The 15,683-nt window shown below is 38.4% G+C and overlaps 1 protein-coding gene across 1 annotated transcript; it reads right to left on the bottom strand.

Annotated features, from left to right (window-relative positions):
* Window positions 1-1,378: 1,378 nt before the first annotated feature.
* LOC117244567 (serpin A3-4-like) lies at window positions 1,379-13,680 on the bottom strand. The gene is made up of 4 exons (XM_033515221.1): window positions 13,041-13,680; window positions 6,662-6,932; window positions 3,926-4,073; window positions 1,379-2,743 (listed from the first exon to the last, which is right to left on the bottom strand). The coding sequence occupies exons 1-4, from the start codon at window positions 13,672-13,674 to the stop codon at window positions 2,555-2,557; spliced, it is 1,242 nt and encodes a 413-aa protein (XP_033371112.1). The 5' UTR covers window positions 13,675-13,680; the 3' UTR covers window positions 1,379-2,554.
* Window positions 13,681-15,683: the final 2,003 nt, after the last annotated feature.

Below are 15,683 nucleotides of genomic sequence, written 5' to 3' on the forward strand. Positions count from 1 at the left end.
CTGCAAAGGAAGCCCTTGTGCAATGGACTGAACTTTTCTGTTTTGCCAGTGCCCCCCTTGAACACTTTTATACTTTATACATCTGCTGTCCCTCAGGCTCTTTGAAATTATCTCTTTTAAAAAGAATTTGTTATTTTGTGGCATGACTTCTACAAGTTTCTTTCCCTCCAAGCTGTCCTTGTCCTTTCTTATTACAGTTTTAATGTTCTGGGATTGTTCTTTTTAGTAAGGAGGCATTCCTTGAGCTGATAATGACTTCCATTTCTGAATTTTTCTTCTTAATTCTAGTTTAGTTTTCTGTGTATTTTCCCTGTTCAAGTTTGGGTTTTTGGATTTACTTCCAAATACGTTGCTGTACATTTTTACAAGAATGCGACCTGCAAGTTCTGGTTATGTCAGAAAACTATCTGTGAGCTAGGAAAATCTGCAGTGCCTTTAGATTGATGTAGATCACAAATATCTGTAAGAACCTGTAGAAAGTACCCTGTCAAGGTTTGCTATGGATTCAGTGATGTGAGCAAGTTTAGTACATTTAATTTTTAGCTTGGGAAACACTAAATTTATTTTTTCTTTTGCCTTATTTGAGTGCCACAGAGAAGAGTTTTTCTTCACTGTGATTTTAATTTGGAAGTGGGTTCCTCTAGAGAAAGTTTCTAAGCAATTTTCATTTTTCTCTGTCTTAATTTATTGAAAGCCAAAAAGGTACGATATAGATGGCCTGTATTTTGTTTATGGAATAACAGGAACTGCAGCTCAAAAATGTGCCAAGACTGACAGCACAGCTATTAGAGGGAGTCAAGAGAGAAGTTTTTAGAAGAGAGATGAGAGACACATGGGAGCTATGTGTGATAGATATCTACACTAGATAGAGTAGAAGCAGCGCACTTTCTAAAGGCGTTGAAATAAACATCTTTGCATGAAATGAATGTTCAGCCTTCCCAAAAGGTTCTCTGCCTAGCAGAGATAACCTACTATTTATTGCTCAGGCTAAAGGCAGAGGGCTTTACTCATTACTGGCGTTACTCTGCCAATCTAATGTATATGAGCAGTAAATTAATAATTTACACTCATCAAAAAAACCTGCTTGAACCATACTTAATTCTTAACTCTGAATTATAGAAGTAAAATAGCAAAATTAGAGACTTTTTAATGTCATGTTTATTAATTGTTGTTGTTCTACCATAGTACATTTGTCTGCATATTTCAAGGCTGTACAAAGACTGGTGTAAGTGCTTAATACCTATTAACAGACTAACCCAGTTTAGTCAATTATTTACCCCTCCTGCAACCAGAGATTGGATATATACCAGGAACATAAGTAAAGAAATTAAATAATGATAGATGTTGTAAAAACCAGAAGAAAAAAACAGATAGGAAAATGAACAAGGAAATAAAATAAGCATGAGCATTGTGAATGTGACTGATTATTGTGTCTCTTAACAGTGAAAACAGCTCTATATAATATTGTGACTATACTAACCACGAAGCAGATGTGAGGAAAAGAGTACCAATGTTGTATTATGGACAGGCTGGGAACAGAAGGGGTTATATCAAGAGACATGGTAAGTACCACTGATGGGGTATGAGTGTTATTGGTAGGGTGCCTGATCCTACAAACAATACTGGAATGGCAATTACTACCATGGGCAATCTCCTAGGTACAAACAGGAATGGTACAGACACTGGCACCAGGGGGAGATGGCTTGTGCCTCCTGCTGCCTGGGGACCTCTAGGAGCTACTTTAGGTGCAGGCAGAAGCAAGAAGTAGTCTTCTGGCTGCTCTGAGCTCTGTGTTTGATTTATGATGGTTGGCTCCAGGGTGCCAAAGTGCAGAGATCAGATCTATCTCTTCTTTTCTTAGATCAAATTCTTAGAACTGCTAAATTTTGCCCTGGAATGAGTCTGGACTATAGATTTCATAGAAACAGTAGGCAGGGCAGTATACATGTACAGGGGGAAAACACCCCTTCTTTGAGACCCCTTTGCAGCAGCCAAGCTGGGACAACAGCTGACAGGCAAGGGTGTAATAGACCCACTGGACAACAATGGTACTATGCAAGGTAATGAGCATTATGCATGGTAAGGTCTATGCTAGCTGTGAACTTCATGTTGGTAGGAGAATGGACACAAATAGTAAAGTGGCATAACTTGTACCTATTTGTCAGTCAACACAAAAAAATTAGGAGAGAAGTCAACCATGGGGAAAGAAGCAGACGTACACAACCCTCTCCACCCACATGCTCCTCATCTTCCCTCCTAGAAGATGTATCTATGCTGTCAGTACCACACAGGCCAATTTTGTCCCAGAGCTAATGACAGTTCTGCATGAATGCAACCTTCTTGTTTAAAAAAAAAAAAAAAAACAAAAAAAAAAAAGCAGCAAGGCCCAAACAAACATGCAATTATGACAAATTGATGAAGAATCTCATCTACAAAAAACAGTGAATAACATCAGTTAAGAGGTGGAGAGCCCCTCTGTAGCCATGCCATACTCATCAGGTCTAATACTTGATTTAAGAGTGGTCATCACCACATACCTAATTTGTACAATAACTTAATCTTTTTTCAGAGGGTTCACAATTTTTCCCATGAAGAGTATAGTGTTCTCTATAGTTATGACCATTAGGAAGGGCCTGTCGAATCTAACAGTAACTGGAACGGACATAGGCACTATTTCCATGCCTGTGGCAGCTGCTGCTTCGGTGCCAGTCTCATCCACCTTTACCACAGCCTTATGAACAGCCTGTGAAGAAACAGACATTTTACAAGTCAAGGGAGTACAAAACTAATCACCTAAATAAGAATGAGAGTTACAAGTACCTGAAGAAGTTACTGGTAAGAAACAAGTGTCAGATGGACAGGTGTGAGTCCACTGCTTAAAGGCAGCAAAGTTAGGGGGAAAAACACACCCAGCAAGCTATGTGCAGCACAGCTTCCTAACTCCTGAGAGGAAAAGTTACTCTCCAATGGAGGGGCATCTGTCTGCTAGTGAAAACTGGCAGAGTTTTTGTTTCTTTTCCTATTCCTTGCATCCACTCATGGAGATCTGTACAGCTAGACCAAATGTTAAGAGAGTATGAACATATTTAACTGTATATTAGAAGTTGATATAGTTGAAGAAATTGCATTCAGATTAGCACAATGAATAGAAATCTGAAATTATGCTTCCTATGTTCCTTCCTGTTTTGGGAAAAATGGGAGCAAAGATGAAGGGTCAGAAATGGATGGTTAAAGCACAGAAACATAAACGTTTGACCTTGCAAAATCAAGACACTGACAGATCCTGATTCACTAATGTCCACTTGAAGACATGAGGGCAGTTGTTTCTTCATTAGACAATTAAGTTTGTCCTGATTGCTGGTTTTAACTCCAGGTTTATTGAAGCATCACCTACCTGTAGCTTTTGCCTGACTGTGGCAGTCATTGTTCATATGCTTGGAGCCAAATGTTTGTAATAACTGCATTTTCATTTCCCCCAAATTGTTTAAAAGCAAGCAGTGTTTTTCCTCTTCCCTCACCTCCATGAAATACAAGGAGTGATACATCCTACAGCTCCCTACCTCCCCACAAGCAGGCTAAAGAAGGCAGAGACAAAGAAAAGCAGCCAGTAGTGACTGTAGTAACATGCTTCAAGAGCATACCAAGGTGTGGATAGATGATTATTTGGTCATGTCTGTTTTATAAAGTTGCCCCATGCAGATCAAAATAGCCTTATAGATTAAAAAATTGCAGATTTGTAACTTGCTTCAACCCAATTGCTCATACAATGCAACCAACACGGACAAAATACTTCCTATGCCATCAGCTGCCTTTTCACATGAAGCAAAGCCTTTTTACATGAGTTTTGCTCCATGAATACCTGTGCAGAAAGTGATGCAAGTATCAGTAACCATGGGCCCATGAAATAAAAAAAAGTATGACTTACCTGGGAAATTCTGTGCTGGGGCTGCCCAGTGATCCCAGAAAGGTCAGCCTTATCAGTAAATAGGTCCATGATTCCCATTTTATATAAGATATCTTTTAGGTTGTATGTCCCATAAAGCGTGAATTTAGGAAGATACAAATTTACTGAGCTGCCAGAAAAGAAATGTGAGAAAGCAGTAAAACATTTGATCAGTTATCATTGAATAACAGAGACTGATAAGAGATAAACTGAATTTGCTTTCTCCCTAAAGACATTTTGCCTGCAGCCTCTCTCTAGCCTACATAGGAGATGTAAATTTCCTGAAGTTAGTGATCTCTTTTGCAATCTGCTGGAAGCACCTTCATTATGAGACATTACTGAGGATGCAGAGGATTCACCTTGTGAAAAAAAGATTCCTTTAGGTGTCTCAAGCTGAGCACAAAAATATCCAACACATTCAAGTTCACTGGTTACTTTTGGGGAAAAAAAACCCTGGCCTTATGTAGTTATCATATAAAACAAGACAGATAAACCAGAACTATATCCACTGAAGAAGCAGGAAAACAATAAGTAGTGACAGAAGGCATGGCAAAATAAAAAAACAAAAGCAAATTTATGGAATATGGTTAGTCAATAGATAATTAATTTTCTATGTCAAGCCCAGTGTCTGACTTACTCAATTTTAAGTGACTAGATTGCTGCTTTCCATAAATTAACCAAAGCTCTATGTTCCTAAGTATCTTACAATTACTTTTCAAAGGTTAAGGCCAGCATTTACAGCTAGAAGGAGCATAGTGAGACAGAGGTTAGTGATAGTGCTGACATTAGGTACTGTTTTCTGGTGAGAAACCAGGACAGCTCTCTCTCTTCAGGTCAGGCAGATGTGGAGCACTTATGAAGCTAGCCAAGAGAAAGTTATCTGGTGGGAAGGTGAGAAGGAAAAGGCCCATATCTCCAGCACTGCACAGCATCTAATGCCAGCTCTGGCTATATCCGAAAACAAGAGTGCTGGTGGGTTGATAACAGGTTGCTGATCTCATACTTCTCTCTGATTTCAGTCTGTGCTGATTGCTGCCCAAATGAGGATGCAGCTATCACTGAATCATCTGCCTTACTGTTACCTAAAGGTATTCCTTCACAAGCCCCCAGCTGCTTACAATACAGAGGAAAGGGAAAGCCACAGACACACCGTAGCAATGCAGCCAGGAAAGGAGCAGTGGGACACACTTTCCAGAAACGAAAGTGGCCTTTTCTCTATAGTTCAGCCATTTAAAATATCTCAGCTGGCTCTACCAGTGACACTTCAACACTATCCTCTTTGTCAGCCCCAGAAGTGAAAGATGGCCCTCACAACACTCCTGCCACTAATATCAACATCAATTTTCAGACAAAGAAGGGACAAACACAGGTAGCCCACAGCCTTTAAATGACTCCATATAATACTTTCATTTATTAAGGCCTCCCAGAAACTCCAAATAATAGCAGATGCAATAAATTGTTTTAAAGATTAAGGGGGAAAGGAGGCATTTGTGTCATTATTTTGTAGGAGGTTTTTTACTTTGCAGGTTATGATGTAGGTTATGATGAAAAATGGGCAGCAGCATGAAACAAACATGTCTTTGACTGTGATTTTTCTTCACAATTTAAGATGGAGAGGGGAAATACAAATTCCTCCAATTGTATTTAGTGTTTGTCTTGATAATTGTAAAGGCAATTGTTTCTTTGGCAAAAATTATACATTAGTATCTTGATTAACCATCTTATTTTTCCTGTAGTTACAAACCCCATAGCTACTCCCAGAAGTTTCAAAACTGTAAAGGTGCACAGAGAATTACATACATTTTTGTTGGTGTTTTTTTTGGGGGGGTGGTGGGAGGGTTTGTTTTGTTTTTTTTGTTTTGTTTTATCTTTTTCACATATGAAAAAGAGATTAGATTCTTTCTTTTCTATTTAACAGTGAATCTGAGTTATGAGCATGAAACAAGTTTTGGGTTCCTGCATTTCAGATGTATTTTTTGTCTTGAGAATGGACCATCTGTACCATGATTTTCAAGTGTCTGCGTGACACTAACGTGACACATCAAATTAATGGATGAATACAAGAGCTTGATATTGTAAACATGTTGTACCTATTCTTGTATACGTATTTTGTGAAAGGCTATTGCCATACATGACACTAAATGTAAGGACTCTGTTATTTTTGAAAGTGTATGAACTTTATGCCTTCTAGTCTCAAAGCTATCATTAATTGAGTGTACATTACTCCAATTTTGCCTAAGTCCTCAGAAAGCCTCAAATTTGCCTAAGCCTCAGAAAATATCTTTATCAGTGAGCTTTGCCCTCACAGTTACTGAATGGAAGTAGTTATTTTGGCGTTAACTGTACAATTAGTGTTAAATTTAATAGGCAGAAATTAGGAAAGAGACAAGAAAAGAGGCTAAAGTGATAGAAATTTATTGTAAATAGAAGGCCTCCCCCAAAAAAAGGGAGGTCTAAATCAAAAAACTCGGGCCTATTGATATCAGAAGATGGGAAACAAAGTACAGAAATAGCAAAAGCCCTAATCTGTGAAGGCTTTCAGTGCATGCAGTACTGAATGTGAAAACACACAGACACTAAAGAGCCAGATTCAACTTTGGTCAGGGGATTTCTTCTACTGATTAAAGCAGAACTTAAAATGGCATGCTGATTGTGTGTCATAACCCAGCACACTTGTTTCCTTGGCAACCACCTGAAAGGAGAACTGCAGAATTTTACCTTTTTGTGACTAATGTCCTCCACCTGGACAAACGTTCACAGGACAATCTTTTCTCCAGCTTCCTCATTCTTCCTCTATCAGGCAGAATAAAAAATGCTGAAGCACCTCCTTTGTAATCCATTTGCACAATAGTAGAAGACAGCTGCTCATCATAGCCATGCTTGAACAGGCCCATTCCAAACATCATTGGGACTTCAACAGCCTTGTTCCCATCCACAAAAAATTTGCTCATTTTAGTGTACTTTGGATCAAAAGGCTTTTCCCATTCAGCTTGAAATATAAGAGACAGAGTTACAGGATATTTTGAGGACATAAAACCATACAACATATTAACATAGGACACATTCTTAGATGACAGAAACTGGCACAGTTGGATCAGCTTCAAAGACAAACCAATTTGCAATGATCACTTCATCATACTAAATGCTCAGAATAATTCAATAGCAAACACTCTTGGTAGAATGTGATGTAAAAACACTCCCTTAGATCTTACAGCAGGCTGCAAAATCCTTCATGTAGATGAGTTATCAAGGGTTCTAACTTGCACTTTTCCTCCACAATAACAGTTTTGAGGAGCCTGTAAAATCCTCATATAACTCAGCTTTTATCTAAGCCCAAAAGAAGATTCTCTCATTTTCTTATTCCCAGACCAAAATATGTTTGTGAAGGGTAACACGAAGGATGAATTCTTCAATGAAATTAAGGGATTTAGGTTACTTGCAGAGAGGTGTTGATACCTCACATTAGCTGATGATGTATAGAGTCATAAAGAACTTAATTTTATGAGACTGCTGAGTTAAGAAACAAAACAGCAACAGCAGAAACCTTTTCAACTGTCATCTTCACCATATTAAATTTTCAAAGGTTTCTCACTTAGTCATGGTGAAGCAAACCATCTGCATTGAAGCTCTGAAAGATTCTTATCCTCAGTGGAGAAGAATTTCAAAGCTAAATTCCAGGTATACACATCATATATTTCAGAGGCTGAGCAAATTTTTTAAAAAGGGGAGAAATGTGGAGTTTTGGAAAGTTTTTTTGTTGTTTTTATTTATTTATATATATATATGTATATATTTTTAAATCTTGTTGCTCTGTAGTAAATTTTTCCCTCTAGAACAAAACTAACGTTTATCAAATGTAATGGGCATAATCTGAGCATTGACTCTAAGCAAAATAAATGGCATCAAGAAAACCATGAAACAAAACGCAACCCTTTTTGACTTCTGATTTCTATTTGAACAGTGATTACTAGGCAACTTGTTACAAATGAAATAATTATCATCTGCTGTTTTCACTATCTGACTTAGCCTGCACTACTAAACAGCTTTTGAAAAAGTGAAATGAGACTTCTTCAGTGCATGTCTTGGTCTCTGAAATCATATATTGACAACTACAATAATCTGAACTGGGAAAATTGCTACTTTTATATATTTTATATACTTTTACATACTTCATTAGTAGTGACTTCTATCATCAGATATATAACACACAGGACTTCTACATTATTATGCTTAAGGGGAAAAAAAAACCAGAATGAATAAAAGAAACATGAATGACACCAGTCCTGAAAAACTTTAACAACATTTATCAATTGATTTTAAATAGAACTTTGCTTGAAAACTGTTAGGACCTCTACTCTGGGCTTCAGGAGAGCAAACTTTGGCCTCTTCAGAGATCTGCTTGGGATACAGCCATGGAGGGAAGAGGGCCCCGAAAAAGCTGGTTTGTCACAACAATCTCATGCTGCTCTATGGGCTGGGGCAGAGTGGCTGGAAAGTGTCCAGAAAGTGGCCTTAAGGGAAAGAACCTGGGGGTGTTGGTCAATGGCAGCAGCTGAACATGAGCCAGCTGTGCCCAGGTGGCCAAGAAGGCCGATGGCATCCTGACCTCTGCCAGCAGTAGTGTGGCCAACAGGAGCAGGGCAGGGATTGTCCCCCTGTACCCAGCACTGGTGAGACCACAAGTCGAAATCTGTGTCCTGTTTTGGGCCCCTCACAACGAGAAAGACATTGAAGTGCTGAAGCATTGAGGCAACAGAGCTGGGGAAGAGTCAGTCATGTGAGGAGCAGCTGAGGGGACTGGGGTTTTTTAGCCTGGAGAAAAGGAGGCTGTAGTGGGGAACCTCATTGCTCTCTACAACTGCCAGAAAGGAGCCTGTAGCCAGGTCAGGGTCAGTCTCCTCTTCCAGGCAACAAGTGATAGGACAAGAGGAAATGGCCTCAAGCTATTTTAGGGCAAGTTGAGGCTGGACATCAGGAAGAATTTTTTCACTGAAAGTGTTGTCAAATATTTTAACAGGCTGCCCAGGGATATGGTAGATTCATGATCACTGGAAACGTTCAAGAAATTACTGGACTTGTCATTCAGTGCAAATAGTCTATTTGACATGGTGGTGGTGTTCAGTCAAAGGTTGACTTAAAAGATATTGGAGGTCTTTTCCAACCTTAACAGTTCTATGATTCTATTAATATTCAAGGATGACCTCCACCAAGTACAGGATTGGTCTTCCTAAGAACTTGGGTAAAAATGCCAGGAGGCCTGTGAGGATGAAGAAGGAGTTCTTTGGTGATCTCATACACAAACAGGTGGCCTACAGAGGGTGGAAGCAAGGACAGGTAACCTGGGAGATATAAAAAGAGATTTTCTGAGTCTCCAGGGATTAGGTTAGGAAAGTTAAAGGTGTGATAGAATTCAATCTGGCCAGGGACATTGAGGGCAACAAGAAAAGCTTCTATAGGTAAGACAGTGATAAAAGGAAGACTAGGGAAGATGTGAACCCTTTCCAGAAGGAAATGGGAAACCTGGTTACCCATAACATGGACAAGGCTGAAAGTAATCAATGATATTTTCTGCCACAATCTTTACTGGCAAGTGCAGGAACTGGGAGATTGAGAAACTGTCCACTGTAGAAGATCAAGACCACGTGAAGAACCTTAAGATGAACTTGTTCATGGGACCTGATAGAATGTGTCTGCAGACCCTGAGGGAAATAGTTGGAACATCTAAACCACTATCTGTCACATTTGAGAATGATGGCAGTCCAGAGAAATTCCCACTGACTGAAAAAGAGAAATAAGAGCTCTCACATTTGAAAAATTAAGAAAAGGGAGACCCAGGAAACTACCAGTCTTTCTCACCTCTTTGAGTGGCAAGATTATGGAGCAGATCCTCCTGAAAACTATGCTAAGACACATGGAAAATTAGGAAGTTATTGGTGACAGACAACATGACAAATTACTAAGGGTAATTTGTGGTAAAGGAAGAGAAATTGATGTCATCTGCCTGGAGCTGTGCAAAGCATTTCACACTGCCCTGCATGACATCCTTGACTCTAAACTGGAGAGATGGGTGTGACAGATGACCTACTCAATGGATAAGGAATTGTCTGGATGTTTGCATTTGAAGGCTTGCAGTCTTGTTGTCCAAGGGGAGATGAGGGATGACCAGTGCTCCTTGGAGGTTGGTATTAGGACCAGTGCTGCTCAATATCTTTGTTGGTGAAGTGAACAGTGGAATTGAGTGCACCCTCAGAAAGTTAGCCAGTGACACCACAATGGTGTCATTCTATTGACATGCTGTAAGGAAAGGATGCCCTCCAGAGGGAAGGGATACCACCCAGACAGAGAGGGAGAGTTAGACAGGCTTGAGAGGCCCCATTAGAATGTCATGAAGTTCAACAAGGCCAAGTACAAGGTCCTGCATGTGTGCTGGGGCAATCCCAATCACAAATATAAGCTGGGAAAAAAGTGCACTGAGTTGAAAGCAGACCTGAAGAGAAGGACTTGGTACTGTTTGTTGATGAGAACCTCAACCTGGCACAGCAATGTGTGCTTGCAGCCCAGAAAGCCAAACAGATGCTGAGCTGAATCACAAGAAGTGTAGCCAGCTGCACTTCTGTTTCACTCTGGCAAGATCCTGCCTGGAGTTCTGCACTCAGCTCTAGTGTCTCCAACAAAAGAAGGATGTGGACCTGTTGGAGTAACTCCAGAGGAGGGCCATGAAAATGATCAGAGGGCTGGAGTTCCTCTCCTATGAAGACTGAGAGAGTTGGGGCTGTTCAGTCTGGGAAGAGAAGGATCCAAGGAGACCTTAGAGTTCATCAAGTATCTAAAGGGGGTCTATAGAGGGGGGAAAGATTTTTTATACAAGCAGATAGTGATAGGACAAAGGGGAATGACTTTAAATGGAAAGAGGGAAAATTTAAATTTAGATTAGATATAAGGAAGAAATCCTTCACTATGAGGGTGGTGAGGCTGGAATAGAGAAATTGTAGATTTGATCCCTGGCAGTGATCAAGGCCAGGTTGGAAAGTTCTTTGAGCACTCTAGTGCAATAGAAGATGTCCCCGCCCATCACAGAGGGGTTGGAACTAGATGATCATTAGGGTCCCAAATCAAGACTATCAGTTAGCACACAGATTAGACAGAGATGATATTCATTAATACTTCCCTCATATTTCAAGGGCACTCTTATTCCTGTTCTCACTTCTGTCTTAGGGGGATACCTTCCAGGCACCTTCCTCAAGTGCTTCACAGTGCTCAAGCGGCAAAATGAAATTTGAAGTACTCTTTGCTTTACCAGCTTGACTAAGGCATGAAAAGGGATTGATGTAATATGTGGAATAACATGTCTTGTAGGTCAGATTCAGGAAAATATTGTCAGACTTCTGTCCTTGAAGAAGGAATTCTGTACTGTGCTACACCACGAAAAAAAGTCACTAGTAATGTGCAAGAAAGCAATGCACAAAAAGAGGACAAGCACCTAAAAGACTAGTTATACAGCTAAGTAAGGTTTAGAAATCCTCTCCATATTAATCCCAGCTCTAGATAATTAACCTACTCTTGATTTCAAAATTTTAAAAAATGTTATTATTGCCATTAATGCTATACTTTAATCCATTTGTTTTAAAATTGGAGAGGTAAAACTAAAAATCCACCACCTTGAGAAGAGTTAGGAAATCTTTGCAATAATAAACTGGAAACCTCATTAAAAAACCCCAACAACCCTTATTGTTAGAACATGTAAAAGTTAACTGTAATAAAAAATTATATTTAATACATGATTTCTTGGGCTTTTGTCCCCATTGTGATACTAAATTTATTGCTCATTCTGAAAGATGTACCTGATGCTTAATAAAAGCCTAAATTCAAACATTATTTGAGATAAACAGGTTTTCAAGAGAGCTAAATAACATCAATCATCTGTACTTCAATCAGCTACATTTAGTTGTGGCCAAATCTCCAGACATTAATACAAGGAACAGAGATGCAGATGGAAGGCAAAACAAAACAGAAATAGAGTTCTTAATTATTTTCAGGGGAAGCCTCATATTGGAAAGTGAAAGCATCCAGGTAAACAGTTCTAAAAGGAGAGCTTTCCTTTCAAAAAATTGCCTAATAGGCTATCTCCTTTTCAATTAAAAAGCTTGAAGATATTTTTATCAGATAAATTACAGAATATTATTTTTCTTACTACAAATACTTCGCTTTCAGCATATAATCAGAAAGAGAGAGAAAGTTTGAAATAAGATGCAATATCTGTTATTAGACCACTGATTGAGCCTTACAGCCTTGATCCTCTTCTTCTCATTAGATCAGAAGTCTGAAAAGCTCTGGGAAGATCTGAAGACTGTATCTAAGCAGACTGCACAAGTTAATTAAGAAAAACAAGCTTATTGTCAATAGGCTTGTATTTGATACTGGTGGGTCCGTCTCTTCACTGGAAAATATTAGAATCTGCAAATCAAAAAAAAAGGTTGAAAACTAAGCCTCTAGACACACCAGGACTACAGATATGCTATTGGCAAAGGCACAGTTAGTGAAAAAATAAGGAGAACATGAATGCAAAAGTAAAGCTATTGTAGCATGTTTAGTTTTGAACACAAACATTCACGGTAACAGCAAAGCTGTTGTCTAAACATATTTTCTGTTTGATAAGATGCTGTTTTCCTTTAATAGCATTCTTCACGTTTAACTCTGAACTTGCTGAACAAAACAAACCAGCTGGATTGAAATTCACAGAAATGGATTTCAGCCAAGCATTCAAAAAAGTGCTTGAATCCCAGTAGACTGTATGGAATTAGATGTTTTCCTGCCTAGAGATGCCTTCCTCAGCATATATTTAACTTAATTTTATGAAGGAAAGAAGTTTATATATTAAAATATATAGGAAAATTTGCCATACATTTTGCTAGGAGTTGTCAGTGTCAAGTAGAACATTATTTCAAATAGCTTTTTTCTAATTAAATATAAGTGAGGACCAAAAGGAAAACAAGATATGAGCCCATCTGCAAAACCATACTGCAAAAAAAAGATGAAGTCCAATACTGACCTGAGGAAATAATTTATGGAGTAGAAGAACATGATATGTATATCTTACCGTTAAAATAAATATAGCTAATAAGGAGAATTTCAGTGAGTGGATCTAGGTTATTTATGAGGTCCTTGATTTTTCCATTCGTTCTTCTTGCTACATATTCATTGATCTTTAGCTGGGCTTGATCAGCTTTCTTGAAGTTCATAGGATAAGCTTCTCCTTCATAGAAGTTCCTGAGATTACTTAAAAATTTTTCTTGTGGCTTCAGTTGATCAAGCACAAACAGAACATTTCCCATATTCAGCTGTAACCCCCCATTCCTTCTGTTTACCATTTGCATGAGTTGACGATAACCTTCATGTATGTCATTTTCAGAAATCTGACGAGGGTTAAAGCAAAGGACCCTAAGAATCTGTGTCAGGGTGTCTGACCTGGCACCCAGAGTCAGCATTGCAAAGGCAGTAGAGATGCTCAAAGGAGAGAAGAAAACATTCCCATTGTTTTCACGAGAAGAAATCTCTTTGTAGAAACAACATGCAAATTGACAAACACTGTTCCTTACACTCTGCCATGGCATGTTTCGGTTTTCTTGCACTCTTTGATTCTGGTTTCTTACCCCTTGTTGATAAAGCTCATAGCAATAACTGTTGGAATGGATTCCAACAAGTAAAAGACACAGGAAAAGCAACATCTTCATATTTCTGTGATTCTGTAATAGAAGAAAAGTTACATTTGGCTTACAAATCTTTTCACCTTGTGTTTAGCAATACATCAATCCCTTCACTTTGCAGAGCTAGCTTAGCATCAGTGACTCTGAGATGCTTGAATTGAGGGAAAATGAGCTTTCTATTTCAAGGAAGCAGACTCTGGAAAATTACTCAACCTACTGAAGAGGTTATGAAATAATGAAAATTAAAGTCAAAGAGGGATGAGGTAATTCCAAAGACGCCCTCATTAAAGTTTAGCTACAATTCATTTTAAACTGTTTTTTTTTCTCCAATATTGTTTTCAGTGTGGCTTTAAGTGATGGAAGAGTCAAAAGTACAGGTTTACAGAGCAGAAAGCAAGGGAGACAGACAAGGCTAATCAGGTAAATTTGGAAGTTAAACTGATGAAAAATCAAAGCAGAAGAAAGGCCCAATATACCTCTTTTGTGAAAATTAAAACATATATTTTTGAATGGGCTGCATGTAAACCCATATGCAGGCACCTCAGAGAAAGTAAATGCACTTGTTAATGAGGAAGTGATGAATATTTATGGTGATTCCATAAAAGTTGAACAGTTGAGCACAACTAAAATAAAATAACTTCCACAAAAATAACAAAAGAAAGAAATAGCAATTAGGATGTTATGAAATATAACCTGGGAATACAATGCTGCTTATAATGAAAGGGAAAATGGATATGTGCTTAGAACAAAAGGAAGTGTGCCTGCTGCATGCAAAGGCATGCCCAGCCCAGTGAGTGAATCAAACCACCTAAAAATAAAAATTAAAAAAAAACCCCAAAAAGGAGAGAAATGTTAGAGCAATCACTGTCTTTATCATCAGAAAGACAAAAAAGGATGATTTGGAAGAGAAGCCTGCAATGGTTGGAAATGAAGATGAGTGAGTGAATTCTGGAGGAACAAAGACATGAAAAAATATAGATAGAACAGGAAAACCTTTTCCAGACCAACATGGAAACCATTCATTCCACATCTATGGTAATACTTTTACTTCTAGAAATTAATACTGTATCACAATTGGTTCAATAGCTCATCTCAATAGAGAGAAGTAAAGATGTGGAATATCCGGAAATCCAAAACATCCTCCTGTGGTATGTGATCATTTGACCTATGGAACCTTTTATAAAACAGTTCTCTCTGGGGGAAAAATATCTGTTCTTGACTCACACGGAGAAATGCAGCTTCTGCCCTGTAAAAGCTCTGAATTCTTATCAGGCCCCACCATGATCCCACATTTGTGTTCTCCACTTTCCATCATTTTTTTTCTCCAAAACCCAGTGAACTCAGGACGCTGATCTCAGCTTTAGTAACACATGCTCTAAATATTTCTTAATTTACACTCTCAATATCGTGGTCATAGAAATACTACTATCTCTGAAGTATCTCAAGGGCCTGAACCCCATGACAAATCACTTTCAGACCACGCGCTTTCAAATCTAGAACACGTTTAAATTTAAGTACTGATTTGTTTGCAACTTCTTCCACCATCACTCTTACCCTAATTCTTTTAGCCACAGTTTCTTCTTTTTTAAGCTCTCTAGGTGCTTTAGAGGGTAATCCTTAAGTTCCCACTTCCATTTCATTTCATGCCCTACATTTATTATTATCATTAATTTACTTAATTTAAAACACTTAGAAATGCAGTTTTCCTAAGGAGAGTCACGCCTCATGAATGTGCCAGTCTCACAGAGGACTAATTTTTCTATTTAAAAAAACCCAAAATTATAATGAAACAATACAAGAAACTTTAAGCCAAAACTTGAATACGAACATAATAATTTCTCAATTGATTATTCAAAAATCCTGAATATAATGTTTGATAATTTTTCCACATTAAAAAAACCCCAAAACATTACTTACAGTGAATTCAAAAATCCTGTTGTATTCACCAGGTCTGCACGGGTCCTTGCTCAGTTGTTTATGCTGCTGAATACAAAGCAGGGTATCCTCTAGTAAAGGTTAAGATCATCTAAGGGCTG

Source organism: Parus major, chromosome 5 (assembly GCF_001522545.3).
Source record: "Parus major isolate Abel chromosome 5, Parus_major1.1, whole genome shotgun sequence".
Classification (NCBI taxonomy): Eukaryota; Metazoa; Chordata; class Aves; order Passeriformes; family Paridae; genus Parus; species Parus major.